The sequence below is a fragment of the Lissotriton vulgaris genome, unplaced genomic scaffold (genome assembly GCF_964263255.1).
Source record: "Lissotriton vulgaris unplaced genomic scaffold, aLisVul1.2 SCAFFOLD_285, whole genome shotgun sequence".
Classification (NCBI taxonomy): Eukaryota; Metazoa; Chordata; class Amphibia; order Caudata; family Salamandridae; genus Lissotriton; species Lissotriton vulgaris.
In genome coordinates this window covers 1,268,252-1,288,086 of record NW_028246414.1, presented here as the reverse complement: position 1 = coordinate 1,288,086, position 19,835 = coordinate 1,268,252, and the positions used below count along the sequence as shown (strand labels likewise).

The following is a 19,835-nucleotide window of genomic DNA, read 5'->3' as shown; positions in this document are numbered from 1 at the left end:
GGCTTCTGATTTGTTGTAGGCTACCTCAGTGTGGTTTTCCAGTATTCGTAGGCTGCCTCAGTGGGGTTTCCGAGTAATCGTAGGTTACCCCAGCATGTTTTGTGTTCATTCATAGTCTGCCTCAGTGTGGTTTCTGAGTATTCATAGGCTATCTCAGGGCGATTTCTGATAATTCAGAGGCTGGCTGAGTAACATTTCAGAATATTCATCGGCTAGGGCATACACAAAAAATACTTGCTTGTAACGATGTCAGCTTGTCAGAAAGACTGTTAACCTTTCAGTGACGGTATGAAGGCCTCTCTTTTGCCCTCTCTGAGAACTGGTCGGTACCAGATGTGACAATCATTTCACAAGATAAAAATGACACCATGGTGTTTGGTATTTAACAATTACAATAACGACCTCGTTTCGCAAGTTTTTGGGGGTTAACATGCAGATTTTGTTACTTACTGCACCAAAATCTGCATTTGCCGGTATTTACCAGGTATTTTTTGCTGATAAACATCAGCAGGTTTGACCAGGTGATATAATTCCGTTTTTTGTGGTTTCTCTCAGCGCCACTCGTGAGTGCCACTGACTTTATTTACAATGCACTGAACAAGAGCATACAGTACTGCTAATTTGAAAACACAGTCTCCTTACCACGTAGAGTACCATGTGCATTATCAGGAGGCAGCCTCTTTTTTATGAGACACTTCCAGAGGCCACATGATGATGCTGTCTTCTGCTCCATGCAGCGTAGTAGGGGTCTGTGTGCTTCTTTGACCGTCTTCAATGCATACATTAACTCGAAGTATCTCCGAGTTAGTGCATGATGTTTCTAACAGCAGAGCTCGGAAACAAAAGGGGCAATTACGGCCCTGTGTTTCATTACTCTGCTGTCAACAAGACGTGCATTAACTCGGATATATGTCTGTGTTTAGGATGCCAAAAAAGATGGGCACATATCCCTTCTGCACTGGCACAGTACAGAAACAGAAACCGTGATAGGGACCCACAAAAAGGGAAGAGCTGTTCAACGTGTTTAGTTTGCAATCTGGAACCTTGTGCCCCTTTTTTAGGGGGAAACATCCTTTACGCTGCGGTGAGCACACCGCGATGCAGTTCCAACGTAGCCGTTACAACGCAAGTCGTTACATCGACTTGCGCTGGATGCCGCTCAACCTAAGGAATAGTAAGGTTTACTATTCCAAAACCTTTCCTACTGTACGTAGACTGGTGTTGGAATAGTAAATCATACTATTCCTAAGTCCAGCGCTCTCCAGCGCAAGTCATTGTAACGACTTGTGTTGTAAAAACTGCGATGTAACATTACACAATCATTTTGATGGCGTTGTTACATCACATATTCTTTTTTAGGTTGAGCCTACAGGGAGCGCGCATGTGCTGTCACTACGGCGACAACCTCTTGTGTTTAAAAAAATACTCAAAAGGGGCTTCTATCCCGCCCACACTCACCATTTGTTCACAGCTTAATCACTCTGCTTTGCTGCCTTCTAATTTGGCAGAATTTGCGTAAGATCACTTCCTGTGGCTTGTGTGGAGCACCCTCAAGCACACATTTATTAAACGTAAGTAATGTCCCTCCGCTGGTCGCGCTGTTATCTCCAGCATCACCTTTGCTTGAAACATCCCTTGGCCTCTTTACTTGCTTGAGCAGCTTTTTCTCGTGGACTGGAAGAGAAACAAAACTTGCACCGAAAAGTGAAATAGGTGCACTCTAAGTTAATGGCTGCGCTTGGATTTACAAATAAAGAAGAAGCCCTGCACTCTTTTACAGTAATGTAATGCATTTAATGGTACTAAACCACAGTACGCATTCGGAGCAATTGAATAACATTTGCGTTTTTTCCTTCCCTTTTTTGTGCTTTCAGAGATCCTTCCAAACATGATGGCTATTCCCTTCGCCAGCAACATGAGTGCTGTAACCACACAATTACTGAGCCAGGAAGTTTAATTCGGCATCATTTCAGATTAACCATTTTAGAGGAAGCGGACCACAAGCGCATTCTACTCATACAAGCCCTGATTACAACATTCTTGGAGCATCTAACTCGTTGTTGGGTAAAATGCTGGGTATTCTGCAGACCCTCACAGTAGTCTAAGATTCAAACAATTGATTACAGGAGGCATTTCATATCAGCAGGCTGAATTTAAAACTGATAGAATCTGCAATTTTCCCAAGTGGAAAAGATGAGGGTGTTAAGGTAAAACACCTTGGCTCTCGGAAAGGATAGGGTGGGTTCAATGAGAAGCCCTTCGCAAAGTTTTCACTTTGTCTACTTTCAGAAATCATATCAGTGGTTTTGACATCCAATTTTAAGCTCCTTTATGCCAAACAGAATAGTTTAGGGCCACTGCGCATATAGTACATTAATACAAATGGATTTAAGGAGCATTGACAAGACCCAATAGGCTCTCTGACAAAAGAGTCTGCAGCTTGCACTGTGTTTTTTCAGCTGGGCTGCTGCAGAGGTCACAAGTGGTTCTGTTGCATTATTTTGCCTAAAGCCATGTTAATTGCCGAGAATTCCACCAGTGAAAAAAAGGAAAACCAAAATCTAACAGGCCACGCTGGGCCATCCTTTTCAGAGAGCTGCAGACATACATGCATACCCCTCAGTAACCAGGTGGCATTTATAAGTGCAAGACAAAAAAGTTAACATACTCACAAATTATGCGTTCCACGTATGTGGTGGTGCTTGAGATACCTCAGCTGGTTAATGCATTTGCTGTGAAGCGCTGTGTAAAAACAGCAGGGTTGATGGGGAAACACAGCCTGTCATCCTTCTAAAGTTGCTAAAGTAAGTAGTGAAAGCTGAGTATATCATATGGCAGCTATTAACAGCGCTATGGAGTAACAAGTTTGTATGTTAACAGTTGTCATGTCACCAAGCGTAACATAGAACTGCATTTTGGTATTATTACTCCTACATCTGCTGCGGGACTCAAAAGCGCTCCAAAAGAGTCACTGCTAGTGTTCAAAGATCTCATGTGGACTCTCTTCCCCCGTAGAGTTGTTGGAGGAGGTTACCATTTTTGTCTGCCTATTTCTGATGCCGGCTGTAAAGCCCATCTGTTTCCTGTTACTCAGTTCTACAAACCGTGCACTCATCACCAGCTTGAAGAGCACACTCACGAATGCTTCTACAGCATTGGGTACCACAAAAAGAGCAATGCAAACACAAAAATCTCTTGCCATCTCGTAGACAAGCGCTATAAAAGGCGCCAGTTACCAGGAAAGCGGTAATTCTGACATTTGCACACACCTTTCCCCTCCTGAGGCGGAAGCCGGGAGGTCTCTTGCCTTTTCTGAATTTATAATTGTATTTTCGTGATTTTACTCGCTGGACACTTGTGCTTCCTAATTTTAATATCCAGGCTAAAGCAGTGTGTAGAGACCCCCCAGCGCTTAGCAGCGCTTTAAAAATCATCTTTCACCCCCTCCCTTTAGCTCCGGTCCCACCCTCGGCTGAGTGTTGACGCCGAGGGCTGGGCGCCGGTTTTTGGCGGCCATCTTGGGTCGGGCTGGGTTGGGGAGGCCATAGACAAGCACTATAAAAACAGGCAATAATGGCTCCGCGCAGCGGACGCGACCAGCGGACGCGCCGGAGTCGTGCCAGAGTCCTGCCCGTCTGCGCCCGTCCGCGCACGACCGGGCCTAGGGCTTAGGGACTCTGGCACGCGCACCTGCTACTCCTCAGCAGATCTCCTAACTCTGAAATCTGACAGGTATACTCTATCTCCTGCTATATGTGCCACCCTTAAGGAAAATCATATCTTGCACACCCCTAGCCGTAAGAACTTAAGCCGCTTAACCCCCATAAAGCTAGCCACCCTCAACACCAGGTCATTGCAGAAACACCACTTGGAAATCTTCACCCTCTTACAGGACAAGACTATCGATATCCTAACACTCACCGAAACATGGTTGAGTGATGCCTCTTCTCCGGATATCATCGCCGCCCTTCCCAGCGGGTATGATATGATCTGGCATAATCGACCAGAGGGGGCCCGTGGTGGGGGTGTAGCAACGATCTTTAAAAGGCAACTTATGGTAACCAAAATCTTAGCAGAGACCATAAACACCGTTGACCTACTGGGGATAAAAATTACCTCGAACAACTCCTGTCTTATTATCTTAACAGTATACTGCCCACCTCAAAGTACCCCCATGTTCAATGATCTCTTCATTCCCATCATATCAGATCTATGTACACGTTATAAAAACATTCTGGTAACGGGTGACTTTAATGTCCATTGGGATAAAAGTGATCAAAACTCATCCGTCCAGACTTTACAGACCACCATGACCGCCCTTGGACTGACAGAACTTGTGGAAGCTCCAACTCATATAAAAGGCCATATCTTAGATCTCATTTGGACCTCGACACCAAAAGCGATCATCACAAGTATTTCACCTTGTATCTGGTCGGATCACCACCTTATCTTATACGACCTACCGCAAAATATCTACCAGGCCAAATTACCGCTAAAAACAAAAAAAGTGCGCCAATGGAAGAAAGTGAATTCAGAAACCCTAACCAAAGTCTTGCCCAAATACAAACAGGATCTTACCACCTTCTCTGATAGCACAGACCTAGACTCAAAGTATGATGCGATAATAACTACCCTTAGGCAATCAATCGATGAGCTAGCTCCTGAAAAAACACAAAAAGTAAAAGGTGCAGAGAAAGGAGCCCCCTGGTTCACCGAAGGTTTACGTGAACAAAAAAGAAAACTTCGCTACCTCGAAAGATGCTGGAGGAAATCTAAAATGGATACTGACAGGGAATCATATAGATCATTGTTTCAATCATATAAAAAGCTTATTACATCAGCTAAAAAGGATTACTATGAGACACGCATTAATAATGCTACTAACATCCAGAGAGAGACCTTTCAAATCCTGAAAGAGCTGAGTAAGAAGGAGGAAAAGGCAGATATCCAGATCGACTGCGATACCTTTCAAGGCTACTTCCTCGAAAAAGTAGCGACCATCTTGTCCGATATCAAGAAGGACAACCCAGTCTCTTATATCGATCAACCGCCTCCTCCATGTTCTTCAATCCCTGTCTTCACCAGCTTTCCCGAAATTGACTCAACCATTCTGAGACAACTTGTATCATCCACTAAATCAGGCTCCCTCGCTGATCCCTGCCCGCCCGACATCCTTCGGCTAGCAATGCCGATTCTAGAAGACCAAATCTTAGATCTTCTAAACACTTCATTAGCCACTGGAACACTACCATCTACCTTCAAAGAGGCACGCGTCAGACCCCTGATAAAAAAGCCTGGAGCAGATCCAACTAGCCTGAAGAACTACAGGCCAATCTCCCAGCTGCCATTTCTGTCAAAGGTACTAGAACAGCATGTATTAAAATCTCTGTCATCCCTCCTGGAATCTCACCACCTCCTCCAGGAGCGGCAAGCTGGTTTCCGTGCCCACCATAGCACGGAACTAGTAATGCTGTCAGTACTAGATGAGCTAAGATGCATGGCTGACGGTAAAAAGCCAAGCGCCCTGATTTTATTAGATCTTTCAGCGGCGTTTGATACCGTCAGCCATGCACTGCTCCTGGACAGACTGGCTAGGTTTGGGATAGGAGAGCAAGCCCTCAAATGGCTAACAGCTTTCCTGACAGGAAGGACGCAGAAGATCCAGTTGGCAGACCAGGTCTCAGACGAGGGCATTTTAGCCTGTGGAGTCCCGCAGGGATCAGCACTCTCTCCGCTCTTATTCAACCTGTACTTACAACCATTGATAGAGTCCCTGGCAAACATGAATTGTAAAGTCTTTAACTATGCCGACGATACGCAGCTGCTGCTGAGTATCGATGATACACCATCGGCTCAGTCTTTGGCCCAAGACATACTACGATTTACAGTGAATTGGATGTCGTCCAATTTGCTGAAAATCAATCCAGATAAAACTGAAGTGCTCGTAGTCTCAACCTCTACTTCCCCCTGGAATGATTTATTTTGGCCACAAGAACTAGGACCCACCCCAAAACCGTGCCGTAGTGTCAAGAGTCTTGGGATGAAAATTGACCAGGAACTCTCGATGGTCAACCAAGTATCCGCTGTAGTTGGTTCCTGTACCAACCTGATCAGGCAACTACGCAAACTCGCCCCCCTGCTCTCGAGAAACATGCTGCGAACTATTGTCTCCGCCACTATAGTGTCTCGAATAGACTACGGCAACGCGCTGTACCTCAGCCTTCCAAAAAACTCCATCAACCGTCTTCAGGTTATCCTGAACGACGCAGCACGTTTGATTTTTGGACTGCCGAGGAGGACTCATGCCTCCCCCCTGCTCTATAGGCTACATTGGTTGCCCATGACGCAGATAGTAGAATTTAAGAGCATGTGTATCTGCCACAAAGCAATCCACGGACAGGCGCCAGCCTACATAAAAGAAAGGCTTGAGATATACGAACCTAAGCGCGCCTTGCGATCATCCGGATCTTTTCTGCTATCCTGTCCACGTTTCAAGTTAACAACAAAAGGAGGCAGATCTTTTTCAGTTCAGGCTCCGACCATCTGGAATAAGCTACCGGAGGCGCTTCGCAGAGAACCTAATCTCCTCCTTTTTAGGAAGTCCCTGAAAACCTTACTCTTCAAAGACGCATTCCCATCTCAATAGTCGGCTACCAGATCAGACACCTCTATATTCTTTTTCTTCTTTGTTGCTGTACTTGTTCAGTAGCGCTTTGAGACCTGTAGGTGAGTTGGCACGATACAAAACACAGTTACAAATTACAAATTACAAATAGTGTCATGACAACCTAATCCAGTGATACTTTCCCATTCATGTTTTGCTTGCGATGGCTAAAGCTCACTGGTAGCCAACATTTCTAGCTCTGGGTGTTCATATATTATACCGGCTCAAGCGAAGGAGCTAAAAAGTTTTAAAACTGAACAACTGGACTATCCTCCCCAAAACACAATTTGTTCAATGGAAACGTGAGTCAGAGCAGGAAACGTGGTAACACTGTGACATGGAGCCACCTGATCTTCCTCATGATGAATGAGGTGACCACCAACATGATGTGCTTTCTGAGCTAGCGGCAATGAGGACGCCACTACTGACAGCGCCTTCTGCACACCACTTTCAGTACAGAATATTGGCCTAGTGTCATTTTTGTCTGGGTTTGTTGGATATCCTGCCAACTGTGCAGAAATGTGGAAGGCTGGGTTACACCTTTTCCTCACAGGGCAGACCTGCTGCCCCAGCAGCACCACTGTCTAAATGACACAGGGGCATGCCTGAAAAAAATATGCAAACAGTAGATGTTGCCGCACTCAGGATAAAATGCTGCGTGGCAAAATACATATAAGGTCCCAAAGGGGAGACCAATTGCATTGCAAATGCTTGTTATGTTCTTACCCATGCCTCGCTAGGCACAGGGTGGATGTATACAGTGCGGACTTGCTGCTTTGGAATATCTATACTATCTATACTTTGAAGGAACCTCTACACAGAGCTACCACCTGCTAATTGTTTGATTGACAGCTATCAGTAAAACAGATCCAATATTGAAAAAGTCGTTTTAAGGTCAAGTAAAGTTTACTTCCGTAGTGCCCTAAGGATACTATTGCAATTCTGCATTTTGAATAATTTGTGTTTCCCTGCTTTGTAGCTCATGCCACGCTAGTATATTGTATCTACTGCACAGTCCTGCCCGGGATGCAGGCTAAAGCATCAACTGTGGTGTGTCCCAGACCTACATCTTTGCAGGCACGCAGTGATTATGCGGAGGTCAACGCACTATAGCTTGTGTGTTGTAGGAGGGTGGCACACAGTTGGCTGTGCTTATTGTATGGCTGAAAAGTGTTTGCCTATTTTGCTAGTGAAACTTAGTGAATGTGGGCTATATCTAATGGGAGCACCATTTCGGTTCGTTTATTACTCTGAGATTAACAATACAGAAGGTGTTTCTTTTGGGTCTAGGTTAGTGTAGGTGCCCATTTATTTTATTCTGAGGTACATAACACACTTTTAAAGTGGCCTCTCTTGGCAATTACTTGGCACTAATATGAGATGAGTCCAGGCAGCTGGGCAAGGCATATAATACTTTCTTTTACTTACTATTTTACTCTTGATGTGAAGGAGGAATTCTAAAAAAATATTTTCCTGTGTTCAGCTGATTGGTTCTCGTCCACGTTTAAGTTATTTCTTAGGTTCTTTTGGTGTTTTTATCTTTCACTTTTTCATACAATCTTTTTCCTGCATCTCCATTAACCACACTTTTTATCCCTTCAACTTTGTTTCTCTATCTGCCGCTTCTCCAAAAGTTCTTCTACGCATAGCTCCTTTATTGCCATATTAACAAAATATCTTCCATCCCACCCCTAAGTCCTTTGTCCCATGTTGCTCCTTTGCTTCTTTTGTCACTTTTCATAGTGTCACTTATGTTTTTTCCTTCTTTCATCTTCTCCTCTACAGCTCTTCTCAGCCCAGCGTCCCTTTTCAGTTCTATCCCTGGTCATTTTCTACCCATCATACTTAGCTCACTGCCCTGTTCAATTGGTATCTCTTTCTTATATTCAATAATGTTGCACTCCCCTCCCTGTGCACTGCTTTTCTCCGCCTGAGCCACATTCCCTCTTTCTATAAACCTTTTGTCTTTCTATTTCTCCCTTCATCTCTTTATGAGATCTCTGGTCTTTTTTGCTTGCCCCTTTCTCCAAGTATCATAGAGGGCTCCAGGACTTTCTGAAGTTAACCTACTTACGTTCCGTCTTCATTGCTTCTGTAGAACACCATGAAAGGATCCGACTTCCCAAAGAAATCTTTCTTGTCCAGCTTGTTGGCACAGAACTGCATGGTTGCAACATCCTGGGGAATTCAAAGGAAACCAGTGGTATGAGAAAGCTAGACATGGTCAGCACAGGTCTAAGAACATAGGAACAAAGAGTCAAAAATAAATGTTAAAGGAGGGAGGAGATTTAGACCAGCAATGAAGGAGGGCATGAGGGTGTGTGAAGCTGGGTTCCAGCAGGAGCATAAGAGATATGGGAGAAGCGATCGACACATGGACTGGTCTGAGAACGTGTGGACAAGTAGACAATCACCCTACCTGGAATGCTGATGTTAACTGTTGGAGGGAGTACATTTGTCTCTATGCCCCAGCGAGGGTACCAACGGTCATTGGAATAACATTTTATGGGGGTTCTGCACTGGATGAAAACAAGCATTGGGAACAACAATTGATTTGGTGTTGGCTGTTAGTCTTTTTGTTTTGTCTAAGCCTGTTTTACTTTGTCATTTTTTCCCCAAGACTTTATTAGTAGAGAAGGTGAATGATCCTCATCAGTAAAAAAAAAAAAGAAAAGAAAATGGCTAAAAGCACAAATATTATTTGGTCTCAAAAAGTATACTGCCATAATAGTCATTGGCACAGAAGGGAAATACTTTGTGTGTGGATTTGCACCCTGTAGAGGAAAGGACACCATCACTTACAGTAGGGAAACAGCCTTTACAACACATAATGTACCTCGCAATGTTTTTAATATGCATCATTTACCACTGAATGCATTTGTCACGCATTGCCTTTACCATGCAAGTCTTTACCATGCATATACCATTACCATGCATGCCTTTTCTGAAAAATTGTAAGCATATATTAATATATTAGGTAAGTGAAACCCTCTCTCTCTATATATATATATATATATATATATATATATATATATATATATATATATATATATATATATATATATATATATATATATATATATATATATATATATATATATATATGGGAACCAAGTCCTTAAGTCCTTCTGTGAGCAAACACGAACCTCCACGCCGCTTCACCATCAGGAACGGACCACCACAAAGGAAATGTTATAAAGTGCAAATTTATATTCCATTAAGTCACAACATGACGCCTTGTAAGCATATATTAATAATTAGGTAAGTGGAACCCTCTCTCTCCTTCTCTCTCTCTCTCTCTCTCTCTCTCTCTCTATATATATATATATATATATATATACATATATATATATATATATATATATGTGTGTGTATCCAGCCCGCCTACACCAGTGCTTAGCTGCACAGAAAGGCACACAGACCAGGAATCAGCACGCTGAGGCGAGGTAAGGTATCCAAATATTTATTTCAATTCATCGTGTGGTTGAAAAGCTGTCATCAGACGTGTTTCGGGCACGCCCGTGCCCTTGCTCACTGACAAATGACAGAATGAAATAACACAATATATACAACCATGTCAATTAAGTTTCGCGCCAAGCAGGTCATTGACATAGAAACTGCACTCCTAGTTCATTTGTAACGTTGTTTGGTCACAAACATGGGCGCCATCTTAAGACATGTAATGTTACTATAACACATCAATCACTGAACATCAATTTAAGACACATATAGACTCTTTAAATAGACGAATTATAGTGATACTGTTCAGTGATTAGTCGATCTTTTGTTAAAGTATGCATTATGGCACAATTAATTCTTGCTATTTGTGCACATTGAAATGTTGACAAGTTATAACAGTCCTATAGGTAGAAATAAGATACCTGTGTTCTTATTAAGAATGAAGAACCAACAACCCATTCATTTTATGCCAAAATGAGAGATACAACTGACCAGTTAATTTGATGTCATGAACAACGGACAATGCCATAGTTATCATTTGTACAAATACGCTATGTATGATAGCATCTACATACATAGTACTCATTATCCATAAATAGAAACTAACGGGTGGAGTTCATTTAGTCTTAAAACATGAACTACTGGGATCCGCAAGGACTAACTGAAAGTGTGACAAAGCCAACATACAAATTCATTGTGCTGTTCAAATATACTAGGTCTCAGTTATGTCTGCTAAACGATGGGCGACTTAAATCTACTGACATGAATAGTGTTAATTGTGTTGCATTCATCAAAGTGCATGAAAAATATGAAAGTGCTAATTCGAGGATCAATAAATAAATATTGAAAAAGTGCATTGGTGTTGTGACCATATAAAGTGTCGAAAATATTTTTTCATTTGTTAAAGATCATAATATTGACTGTGGGCTTGTAAGTATCATCACATAGGAATATATAGGCAGATGGACATAGAATCTCTTCCCTGAACGTAATAAGGTCTATATTTAGTACCTATATTCATATGGCTAAATGGCAGTCCAAACAGCAGGGAGCTTTTCACAAAAAATTGTGTAAGTCTTCCCCCATATTTAAGCCCCCCGGGCTCTTGCTGTTAAGCAGAACTATATATCGGGACTCAAGTTGCCTCAGTTTTTTCTCATAATTGCCTCCTCTCTTGTTGGTGACTACAGCATCGATGACATAATATTTCAAATGTGATAGATTTTTATTGTGTATCATTTGAAAATGTCGGGCCACCGGATAACTCTGATCTGCGTGTAAGATTGCACGGAGGTGCTGCAATATTCGTTGATGCACCGGTAGTTTGGTGCTACCTACATACTGTAAATTGCAGCTGCAGGTGAGAACGTATACTGCTAATTCGGTGCGGCAAGTAAAATGGTCACGTAGGGGGACGGGGTTGACTTCAAAGGGGGTTGTGTATGTTCTTGTATTTACACCAAATTTGCAAGCTCTGCATGAGCTGCAACAAAAGAAACCCCTGCGTGGGGACAACCATTTGTTGGCCTTAATGGTCTCAGGGCTGGTTTTAACTAAATCATCACGCATGGTGTATGCCCGCCTGAATGTCACAGTTGTTGAAACAGGTATGATGTCTCTAAGCACCTGATCTGATAGAATAATGGGCCACTGCTGTTTAATGATTTTAGTGATTTGTTTGGATTGGCGGCTGTATCCTGTGATAAGTCTTGCAGTATTGGTGTCACCTGACTGTGTGGCATGGACATGGTTGTCTCTATCAGGCTGCAATAAATCTGATCTCACTAGCTGGTTTGCTCTCCTCATAGCCGAATCTAGCAAAGCTGTTTTATATCCACGGCAAATCAGACGTGCCCTAGCTTCTTGTTGGCATCTGTCTCTTAACAAAGGGCAAATTCAGGCTCTGTGGATGCGTAAGAACTCCCCATAGGGGATGCTCCTAATGGTGTGATTAGGGTGAAAGCTTGACGCATGTAGGATTGAGTTGCCGGAAGTTTCCTTCCTGAATAGGCTAGTGACAATCTCATTTCCTATGATGTCAATTTTCACATCCAAAAAACTAGCTGTGATGTGGCTGATGTGTGATGTGAAATGGAGATTTAAGTGATTTACATTAATGTTATCAACAAACTGCCTTGCCAATTCCTCAGTCCCTCTCCAAATGATGAAAATATCATCAATATATCTCCAGTATTGTTGTACATTATTGGACCACATTTCCTTGTGTTCCACCCTGAGTACGTGTTCCTCCCACCAGCCTACGTGGAGCCCCGCGTAGCTGGGGGAGAAACACGACCCCATGGCGACACCCCTTGTTTGACGAAACACATCGTTGTTAAACAGGAAAGTATTGTTATTTAAACATTTCTCTGTCATATTCATTAGCATTAGACTGTGCTCCAATAATTCAACAGGGCGTTTGTCCAAATAGAACTTCATAGCGCGTAAACCATCTGTATGCACTATGCTGGTGTATAAGGTAGATATATCCAATGTTATGAGAAGATATTCATCAGACCAAACACATTGTCCCAATTGGTAAAGGAAGTCAGTACTGTCTTTGATATAGGCAGGAAGTTCATATATATATATATATATATATATATATATATATATATATATATATATATATATATATATATATATATATATATATATATATATATATATATATATATATATATATATATATATATATAAACACAACCACCCAACTTCAACAGGAACTCCCATGAAGAAGGCACGGACTTCAGGTTCTTGGTATACGGCTTCTTTTATTTTATCGAGTCACCCACGACCCCGAGACACAAGAGACGCGTTTCGGCTTCTGTGAAGCCTTTCTCAATCTGTTTTGGCGCCATATTGATTTCAGTTTAAATAGTCACTCCCACTTAAGGCAACACTAAACATAGGCAAAATACTTATAAATGTATGTGACATTTCAAACAATATACTTTTCTACAAACGCTATCTTGAATGTGAAAAAATTGTAATAAGTGGCAGCTGCGCAAAGCACATATTTATAGTCCATATAATCACATCGCTATTAAAAGTCCGGGTGAAGAATCTGTTCATACAATGCTTATGTCGCCAACCTAAGTGGGAAATGTCAATATATAAAGCCTAAGGCACCAAACACTGTACATGCGTTGCCTGAATATAGCTCTGCGTATAAAATCAATAATAAGTATATCTTTTTTTACATTTGATGTTAAAAACACGCTGTGACAATATCATAACCAATAATGATGGTATGGTGAATTCCACCTCAGCCCCTCTTTTTGACTAGGAATGCAATGCTAATTAGATAATCGGTCTTCCGGTAATTCGATACCGACACACACTGCCATGAATCTCGTAGCCAAGCTAAATATACAGCAGACCCCTCTATTGCTATAGTACACATTGGGATATGGTGGTAGCTTTCGTGCTTTTCTGTTTGGACATACTGCTGTGTTTTACTCTCTTCTCATGCCCATAGCCCCTGAGGAACTGTTGATTCACGAAACGCGTTGGGCGAGTATCATGATGATGTCGAGGCAACTTGGCCGCTAGTGTGTCTTCTGTTCCATTAAAGAGTGGCGACTGAAACCTACCTGAGTGGGCTCCTCATTGCGGGCAACTTTGGTGTTGGATTTCTAGCGGCGCAGCCTGAGCCGCGAGTGAAGCCCTGCTGTATTTTGGTACAGCCCTGCTGCCGCGTGAATCACATATCAGCGTTAAGGCCAGGTATGCCAAATGGAGAGATTCATTGTCGCGGTTAGCAGCTGAGTGATAGCCCAAGAATATAACACACAAGCCACTAACCTTAGGTATCTCGCCAGCAGGGACCACCGCGTGATGAGAGTCTTCTCAGTTCCCAATAGCGCCTACTCTCACAGTGTGAGACACACACAAGGGACAGGTTGCACTCCGGGAAAAAAGAAGGGAACAACAAAAGAATAAAGTTGTTGAGAAGACACCCCTCTAAGACTGGTCAATAGGTAAGGAGTTCTTCGAAGCACAACGTCACTAAGAAAATACAAGGACAAACTGGTTAGAATAGACTGTAAGCGCACCTTATCTATCTGTATTGAGGAAATTAGGGAAACACTCACAGGATTGCCCACTCGGTAAATATCGATCAGTATCTGCAGGTCGTTTCGTGGGCAAACGTCAATTGCGTTATTCAGCTGATCCACCCCAGCCCGTAACGTAAGAAAAACAGGACAGGAAGGCGTCTCAATGTTCTGGGTAGTTACAGTCACTACTTTGCAAATATAGAACAAAGTTCGAAAGAAAGAAGTGCGTTAGGGAACAGACGCACCAACAGGTTAAAAAATAAGAGTTTTTAGGAAATGGAGTAAATAGACTAACTAGCACGGCCGTGCTACTGTTCTACGTCCTACCTCCTCCAACCGGGAATGAAAGCGTCCACGGAGATCAGTTCTCGGCGTCCTCCAAACGGGAAGGAAAGCGTCCGCGGAACCCAGCCCCCGGCGTCCAAGCAGGAAGGAAAGCGTCCACAGTAACCAGATCACGGCTTCCTCCAAGCGGGAAGGAAAGCGTCCGCAGCAACTAGTTCTCGCCATACAAAACTAAATGAGCTCGATCAAGGCTAAAGGAAGGATTGACAAGCACCCGGCAGCGTCTGGGCGGTGCTTATACTGTTGTACCCGGATGCGAGTTCCGGTTTGCCTGGACCCAGGGCATTCTGGGAGTTGTAGTGCAGCAGCGGTTTCGGCCTCTTACTGCCCTGTACCTACATTTACTGGCTGCAAGTGCTACAGAGCCCCCTCTCAAGGATTGCCGACTCAGCGGTCGACCGGGCTTTCCCGGATGAAGCAGATGGAACAGCGCTACCAAGTCAGGACAATGGAGATTCTGCTCAGGTTCCCAGGTCCTGTCCTCGACACCAAAACCCTTCCAACTCACCAGGTACTGGACCCTTCCCCTGTACAACCTAGAATCTAATAGCTCCTGCACCTCATATTCCTCCAACCCCTCCACCAGCACTGGGGGAGGATGAACGGGCAATCTAGTGTCCAAGGGATAGGGTTGGAGAAGAGACACATGAAAAACAGGGTGAATGTGCCAGGAACGGGGGATAGCCAATTTCATTGCTACTGGGTTGATGACCTCCTCTACACTATACGGGCCAATGTATTTAGGCTTTAGTTTGTTAACACCCCTAAGATGTATATGTGTAGTGGAGAGCCATACCTGTCCCCCACCTGGTAGACCGGTTCAGGACTGCGCTTTTTGTCAGCGAATCGTTTTTGGGAGGCTTGAGCAGCCGATAAGTGATGTATAGCATCGATGCGAACTGCCTGTAGATGAGCATGATGTTCCTGAATGCTGGGCAAATTAGATGTGACCGGCCATTCGAATGGGAGAATGTTCGGGTGATAACCCAGAAGGCAAAAGAACGGGGAACAACCCAGGGTAGAGTGATCGGTGTTGTTATATGTGAACTCCCCTAACCACAGGAGGGTGACCCAGTCCGTTGAGTTTTGCAAGATGAAACAACGCAAATATTGCTCCACGGTCTGATTGAGGCGTTCTGTTTTGCCATCCGTTTGAGGATGGTAACTTGTCGAGAGTCTGGCATCGATGGCTAAGGATTTGCAAAGGGCCTTCCAAAAACGGGATGAGAATTGCGACCCTCTATCCGTAATGATGAATTTTGGTATTCCATGAGCCCTGACGAGATGATGAAGAAACACTACTGCCAGTTCAGCTGATGTTGGTAAGACATCCAACGGCACAAAATGACCCATTTCGGTTAAGTGGTCCACGAGTACCAAGATTGTTGTTTTTCCCTCACATACTGGCATTTCCACTATGAAGTCCATGGAGACCGTGTGCCACGGTTTGGGGGGAATGGGTATAGGACGGAGTAGACCCGTAGGCCTGGTATGTCTCGCCTTGCTCTGAGCGCACACTGAACAGTTTCTGACGTATTTCTTTACGTCGTTTCGTAAGGTGGGCCACCAGAATGAGCGTTCTATGGTGGCTATGGTTTTGTACACACCCCAATGTCCTCCTAAAACGGAATCATGGGCCCAATTGAGTACTTGCATCTGCAGACCAGGGTCAGGTACATACAAGGCATGGCGATAATACAAGAGGTCGTCATTCTGTGACCGCCATTGGGGTTCTTCCTGGAGCCAGGCCGGGATATCGACATCCGTCAATGACACCTTGATGTCCTCGAGAAAGTCTGTGGACGTGAGCAAGGTACTGGTGCTTTCGGGAAAGGCCCTTTCAGACAAAATAGAAGGCGGTTCTATGTGGTCCGCCGACTGAAGTTCTGGGGTGTCTAGGTTCCTCCTGGAGAGAGCATCGGCCTTTCCGTTTTGTGGACCGGGGCGATACTTTATGACGAAATCATAATCCGAGAAAAAGAGAGTCCATCGGAGTTGTCTCGGTGTGAGGGCCTTAGCTGTTTTCAGGAACAATAAGTTCCGGTGATCGGTGTAAATTTCGATGGTGTGCCGGGCTCCCAACAGGTAGTGTCTCCACTCTTCACATCCTCTCTTGATAGCGAGCAACTCTTTGTCGGTGATGGAGTAATTGATCTCGCTCGGGCTCAGTTTCTTAGAGTAGAAAGCTACTGGGTGGATCTGTCCTGTTGTGGGATGTCGTTGTGATAGGACCCCTTCCAAGGCATATTGAGATGCATCGGTTTCCAAAATGATGGGGAGTTGAGCGTCAGGATGGCGCAGGATGGGGACTTGGGTGAAGCGTTCTTTGAGGGCTCGGAAAGACTGTTCTGCTCTTCACCCCATACAAAAGGAGCATTTTTCCGTAGTAGGCTAGATATGGGATGGTTAATCCGAGAGAAATCTTTTATGAAGCGCCTGTAATAATTTGTAAAGCCTAAAAAGCTCTGCACGGATTTGACGCACTGCGGGGTCTTCCAGTTCGTGATGGCCTCCACCTTTCCGTTCTCCATCTGAAAGCCGTTGGCGTTTATCATGTATCCTAGAAAGGACACCTCGGTTGCATGAAAAAGGCACTTTTCCAGTTTGGCGTATAACTTGTGCTTCTGTAAGCGTCCCAATACTTCTGTGACGTGTTTCACGTGTTACTGGAGGGTACGAGAATAGACGAGGATGTCATCGATGCAAACCATGCATATGGTATCCAGCAAGCCTCGTAGCACTTCATCCATAAAATACTGGAAGGCCGCCGGGGCGTTGCAGAGTCCAAAAGGCACTACCCTATACTCGAAAAGACCGAACTTGGTTCGGAAGGCCGTCTTCCACTCATCACCCCGCTTAACCCGAACCAAATGGTAGGCCCCCCTCAGGTCCAACTTGGTAAAGTAGCGAGCTCCCTTGATTTGATCCATCAGTACCGATATTAAAGGAAGGGGATATCGATTCTTTACCGTGATGTTATTCAATGCCCTGTAATCGATACAAGGTCTCAATTCGGCACAGTCCTTTTTCGGTATAAAAAATAAGGGCGGAGAAGCGGGAGACGTAGAATGGCAGATGAATCCCGAAGCCAGATTTTCGTCGATATAGTTCTTTAAATACAGGTTTTCTTTTTCCGTGAGAGCATAGACGCGGCTGCATGGAATGGCCGCTCCTGGCAGAAGGTCTATGCAACAATCGTAGACCCGATGAGGGGGTAATCGAGTGGCTTTCTGTTTGTCGAAGAGTGAACGAAAGGCCTCATAGTCTTCGGGCAGGGTGGTGGCGCTACAAGTATGTTCCGCAGTACATGACATCGCCAAGTGGTGGGCACATGGGTTTTCTTCTTCTTCTGATGCTACGGGGGGACGAAAGCGGCAATGTTCTCTACAATAGGTCGAGTTCAAGGATACTGTACGTGCTGACCAGCTCACATCAGGGTCATGTAGTGTTAGCCTGAGCATACCTAGTATGAGGCGAAATTGAGGAGCCGCAATCAAATCGAACTGGATGTACTCCGAGTGTTCCCCGTGGTGCATGCGAAGAGGCAGGGTGTGTTTAGTTACTGGTACCGAGGTCAAAGCGGAACCATCCACAGCCTTCACATTTTTGGGTTCTTCCTTCTTCTCCCATGCAACCCCCAAAGAGGCAGCGTAGTCTATGTCCATGTAGTTTCCCGTGGCTCCTGAATCCAACAGGGCATCCACATGGGAGGCCTTGTCCTCCGTCATCCACAAGGTCACTGGCATGTTAATATGAGCCACTGCAGGCATCATCGTGTTGGCGAGGAGTGAGGAGATCGATGTATATCGTTCGTCCAACCCAGTGATCTCCGTCTGGTTCGGACTCTTTAGTTTTCCGACGTCTCTTTGGTCCCCATGACGGCAGGTCTTCGAGGAGTCGGGCTTCTCTCTGGTTGTTGGGCCCTCGCCTTACATTCCCTTATGAAGTGTCCCCCTTTGCCGCAATATAGACAAAGCTTCATCTTTCTTCTTCGATCACGTTCCTCCGCTGTAAGGGGACCTCTAATTCCACCTATCTGCATTGGTTCGGACCCGTCTGTGCTTTTGGTGCTATCCTCGGCCGGGGTTTTCTGTTTGGGATACCATCCTCTCACCTCACCCCTGTTCCGATCCCCTCTTCTTTCCAACAGGCGATGGTCTAACTGCACCGTGAGGTCAATAAGTTCGTCACAGGTTGCTGGCATCTGGACGACTTGAGACAGAACGTCTTTCAATTCGTTTCGTAGGCCTTGGTAAAACAAGGAAGTCCGTTTTTCTTGAGGCCAATCCGTTTCAACCACGAGTCGGTTGAAAGACGTGATATAGGATAACAGGTCCTGTGACCCTTGGCGCAGCGTTAGGAGTTCCTTATCCAAGGTCAACATGTGTGTTTTGCGGTCAAAGAGTTTCCTCAATGCGGAGCAGAAGTTGTTGAACTGATCTAGAACCGGATCGTTTTTCTCCATTAAGGGTATTGTCCAGCTTGCCGCATTCCCCCCCATATACGACATCATAAATGCAGTTTTTGCAGCGTCGTCCTGGAACACAGCAGGTTTGCAAAGATAGTGGAGCCTACACTGGTTCAGAAATGTCTCGAATTTCTTGGGATCCCCATAAAACCGTTCAGGTGGGGCTAGAGGGATACCGGTGTTCTGTATCACATGCACCGTTGGAGTATGGTCAGTGGGGGACGGAGGTATGGCAGTAGGGGAAAAGAACCCACCCCCTGATGCTCCCGGGGGAGAGGGATAGGCTACTGTATGTCCGGGAGGAGGGAGTGTGGCTTCCCTAATATAAGACCCTGCTCCCTGACTTTTTTGTGACATACCTGCGACTTCCCTGCGCATCGTATTCATGTCTTTATTCAACTCTTGATTCTCTAGTCGAGAATCATGCACTTCCTGCTGAAGTGTGTTAAAGCTCTCAAGTAATGAGGCTAACGCCTCACCGGTGTCCATGGTCCAGGCTCGGCATATTTACTTGGGCTTGTCAATCTGTCGCGGTTAGCAGCTGAGTGATAGCCCAAGAATATAACACACAAGCCACTAACCTTAGGTATCTCGCCAGCAGGGACCACCGTGTGATGAGAGTCTTCTCAGTTCCTAATAGCGCCTACTCTCCCAGTGTGAGACACACACAAGGGAAGGTTGCACTCCGGGAAAAAAGAAGGGAACAACAAAAGAATAAAGTTGTTGAGAAGACACCCCTCTAAGTCTGGTCAATAGGTAAGGAGTTCTTCGAAGCACAACGTCACTAAGAAAATACGAGGACAAACTGGTTAGAATAGACTGTAAGCGCACCTTATCT

General features: G+C 44.6%; 1 protein-coding gene across 2 annotated transcripts in view; it reads right to left on the bottom strand.

Annotated features, from left to right (window-relative positions):
- Positions 1–19,835, bottom strand: part of LOC147665960 (copine-5) — a 1,339,740-nt gene that overhangs the window by 260,911 nt on the left and 1,058,994 nt on the right. For both annotated transcript variants that reach the window (XM_086949376.1, XM_086949377.1), the window contains one exon: positions 8,739–8,842. In XM_086949376.1, coding sequence (XP_086805502.1) covers positions 8,739–8,842 — 104 coding nt within the window. The remainder of the gene's footprint in view (positions 1–8,738; positions 8,843–19,835) is intronic.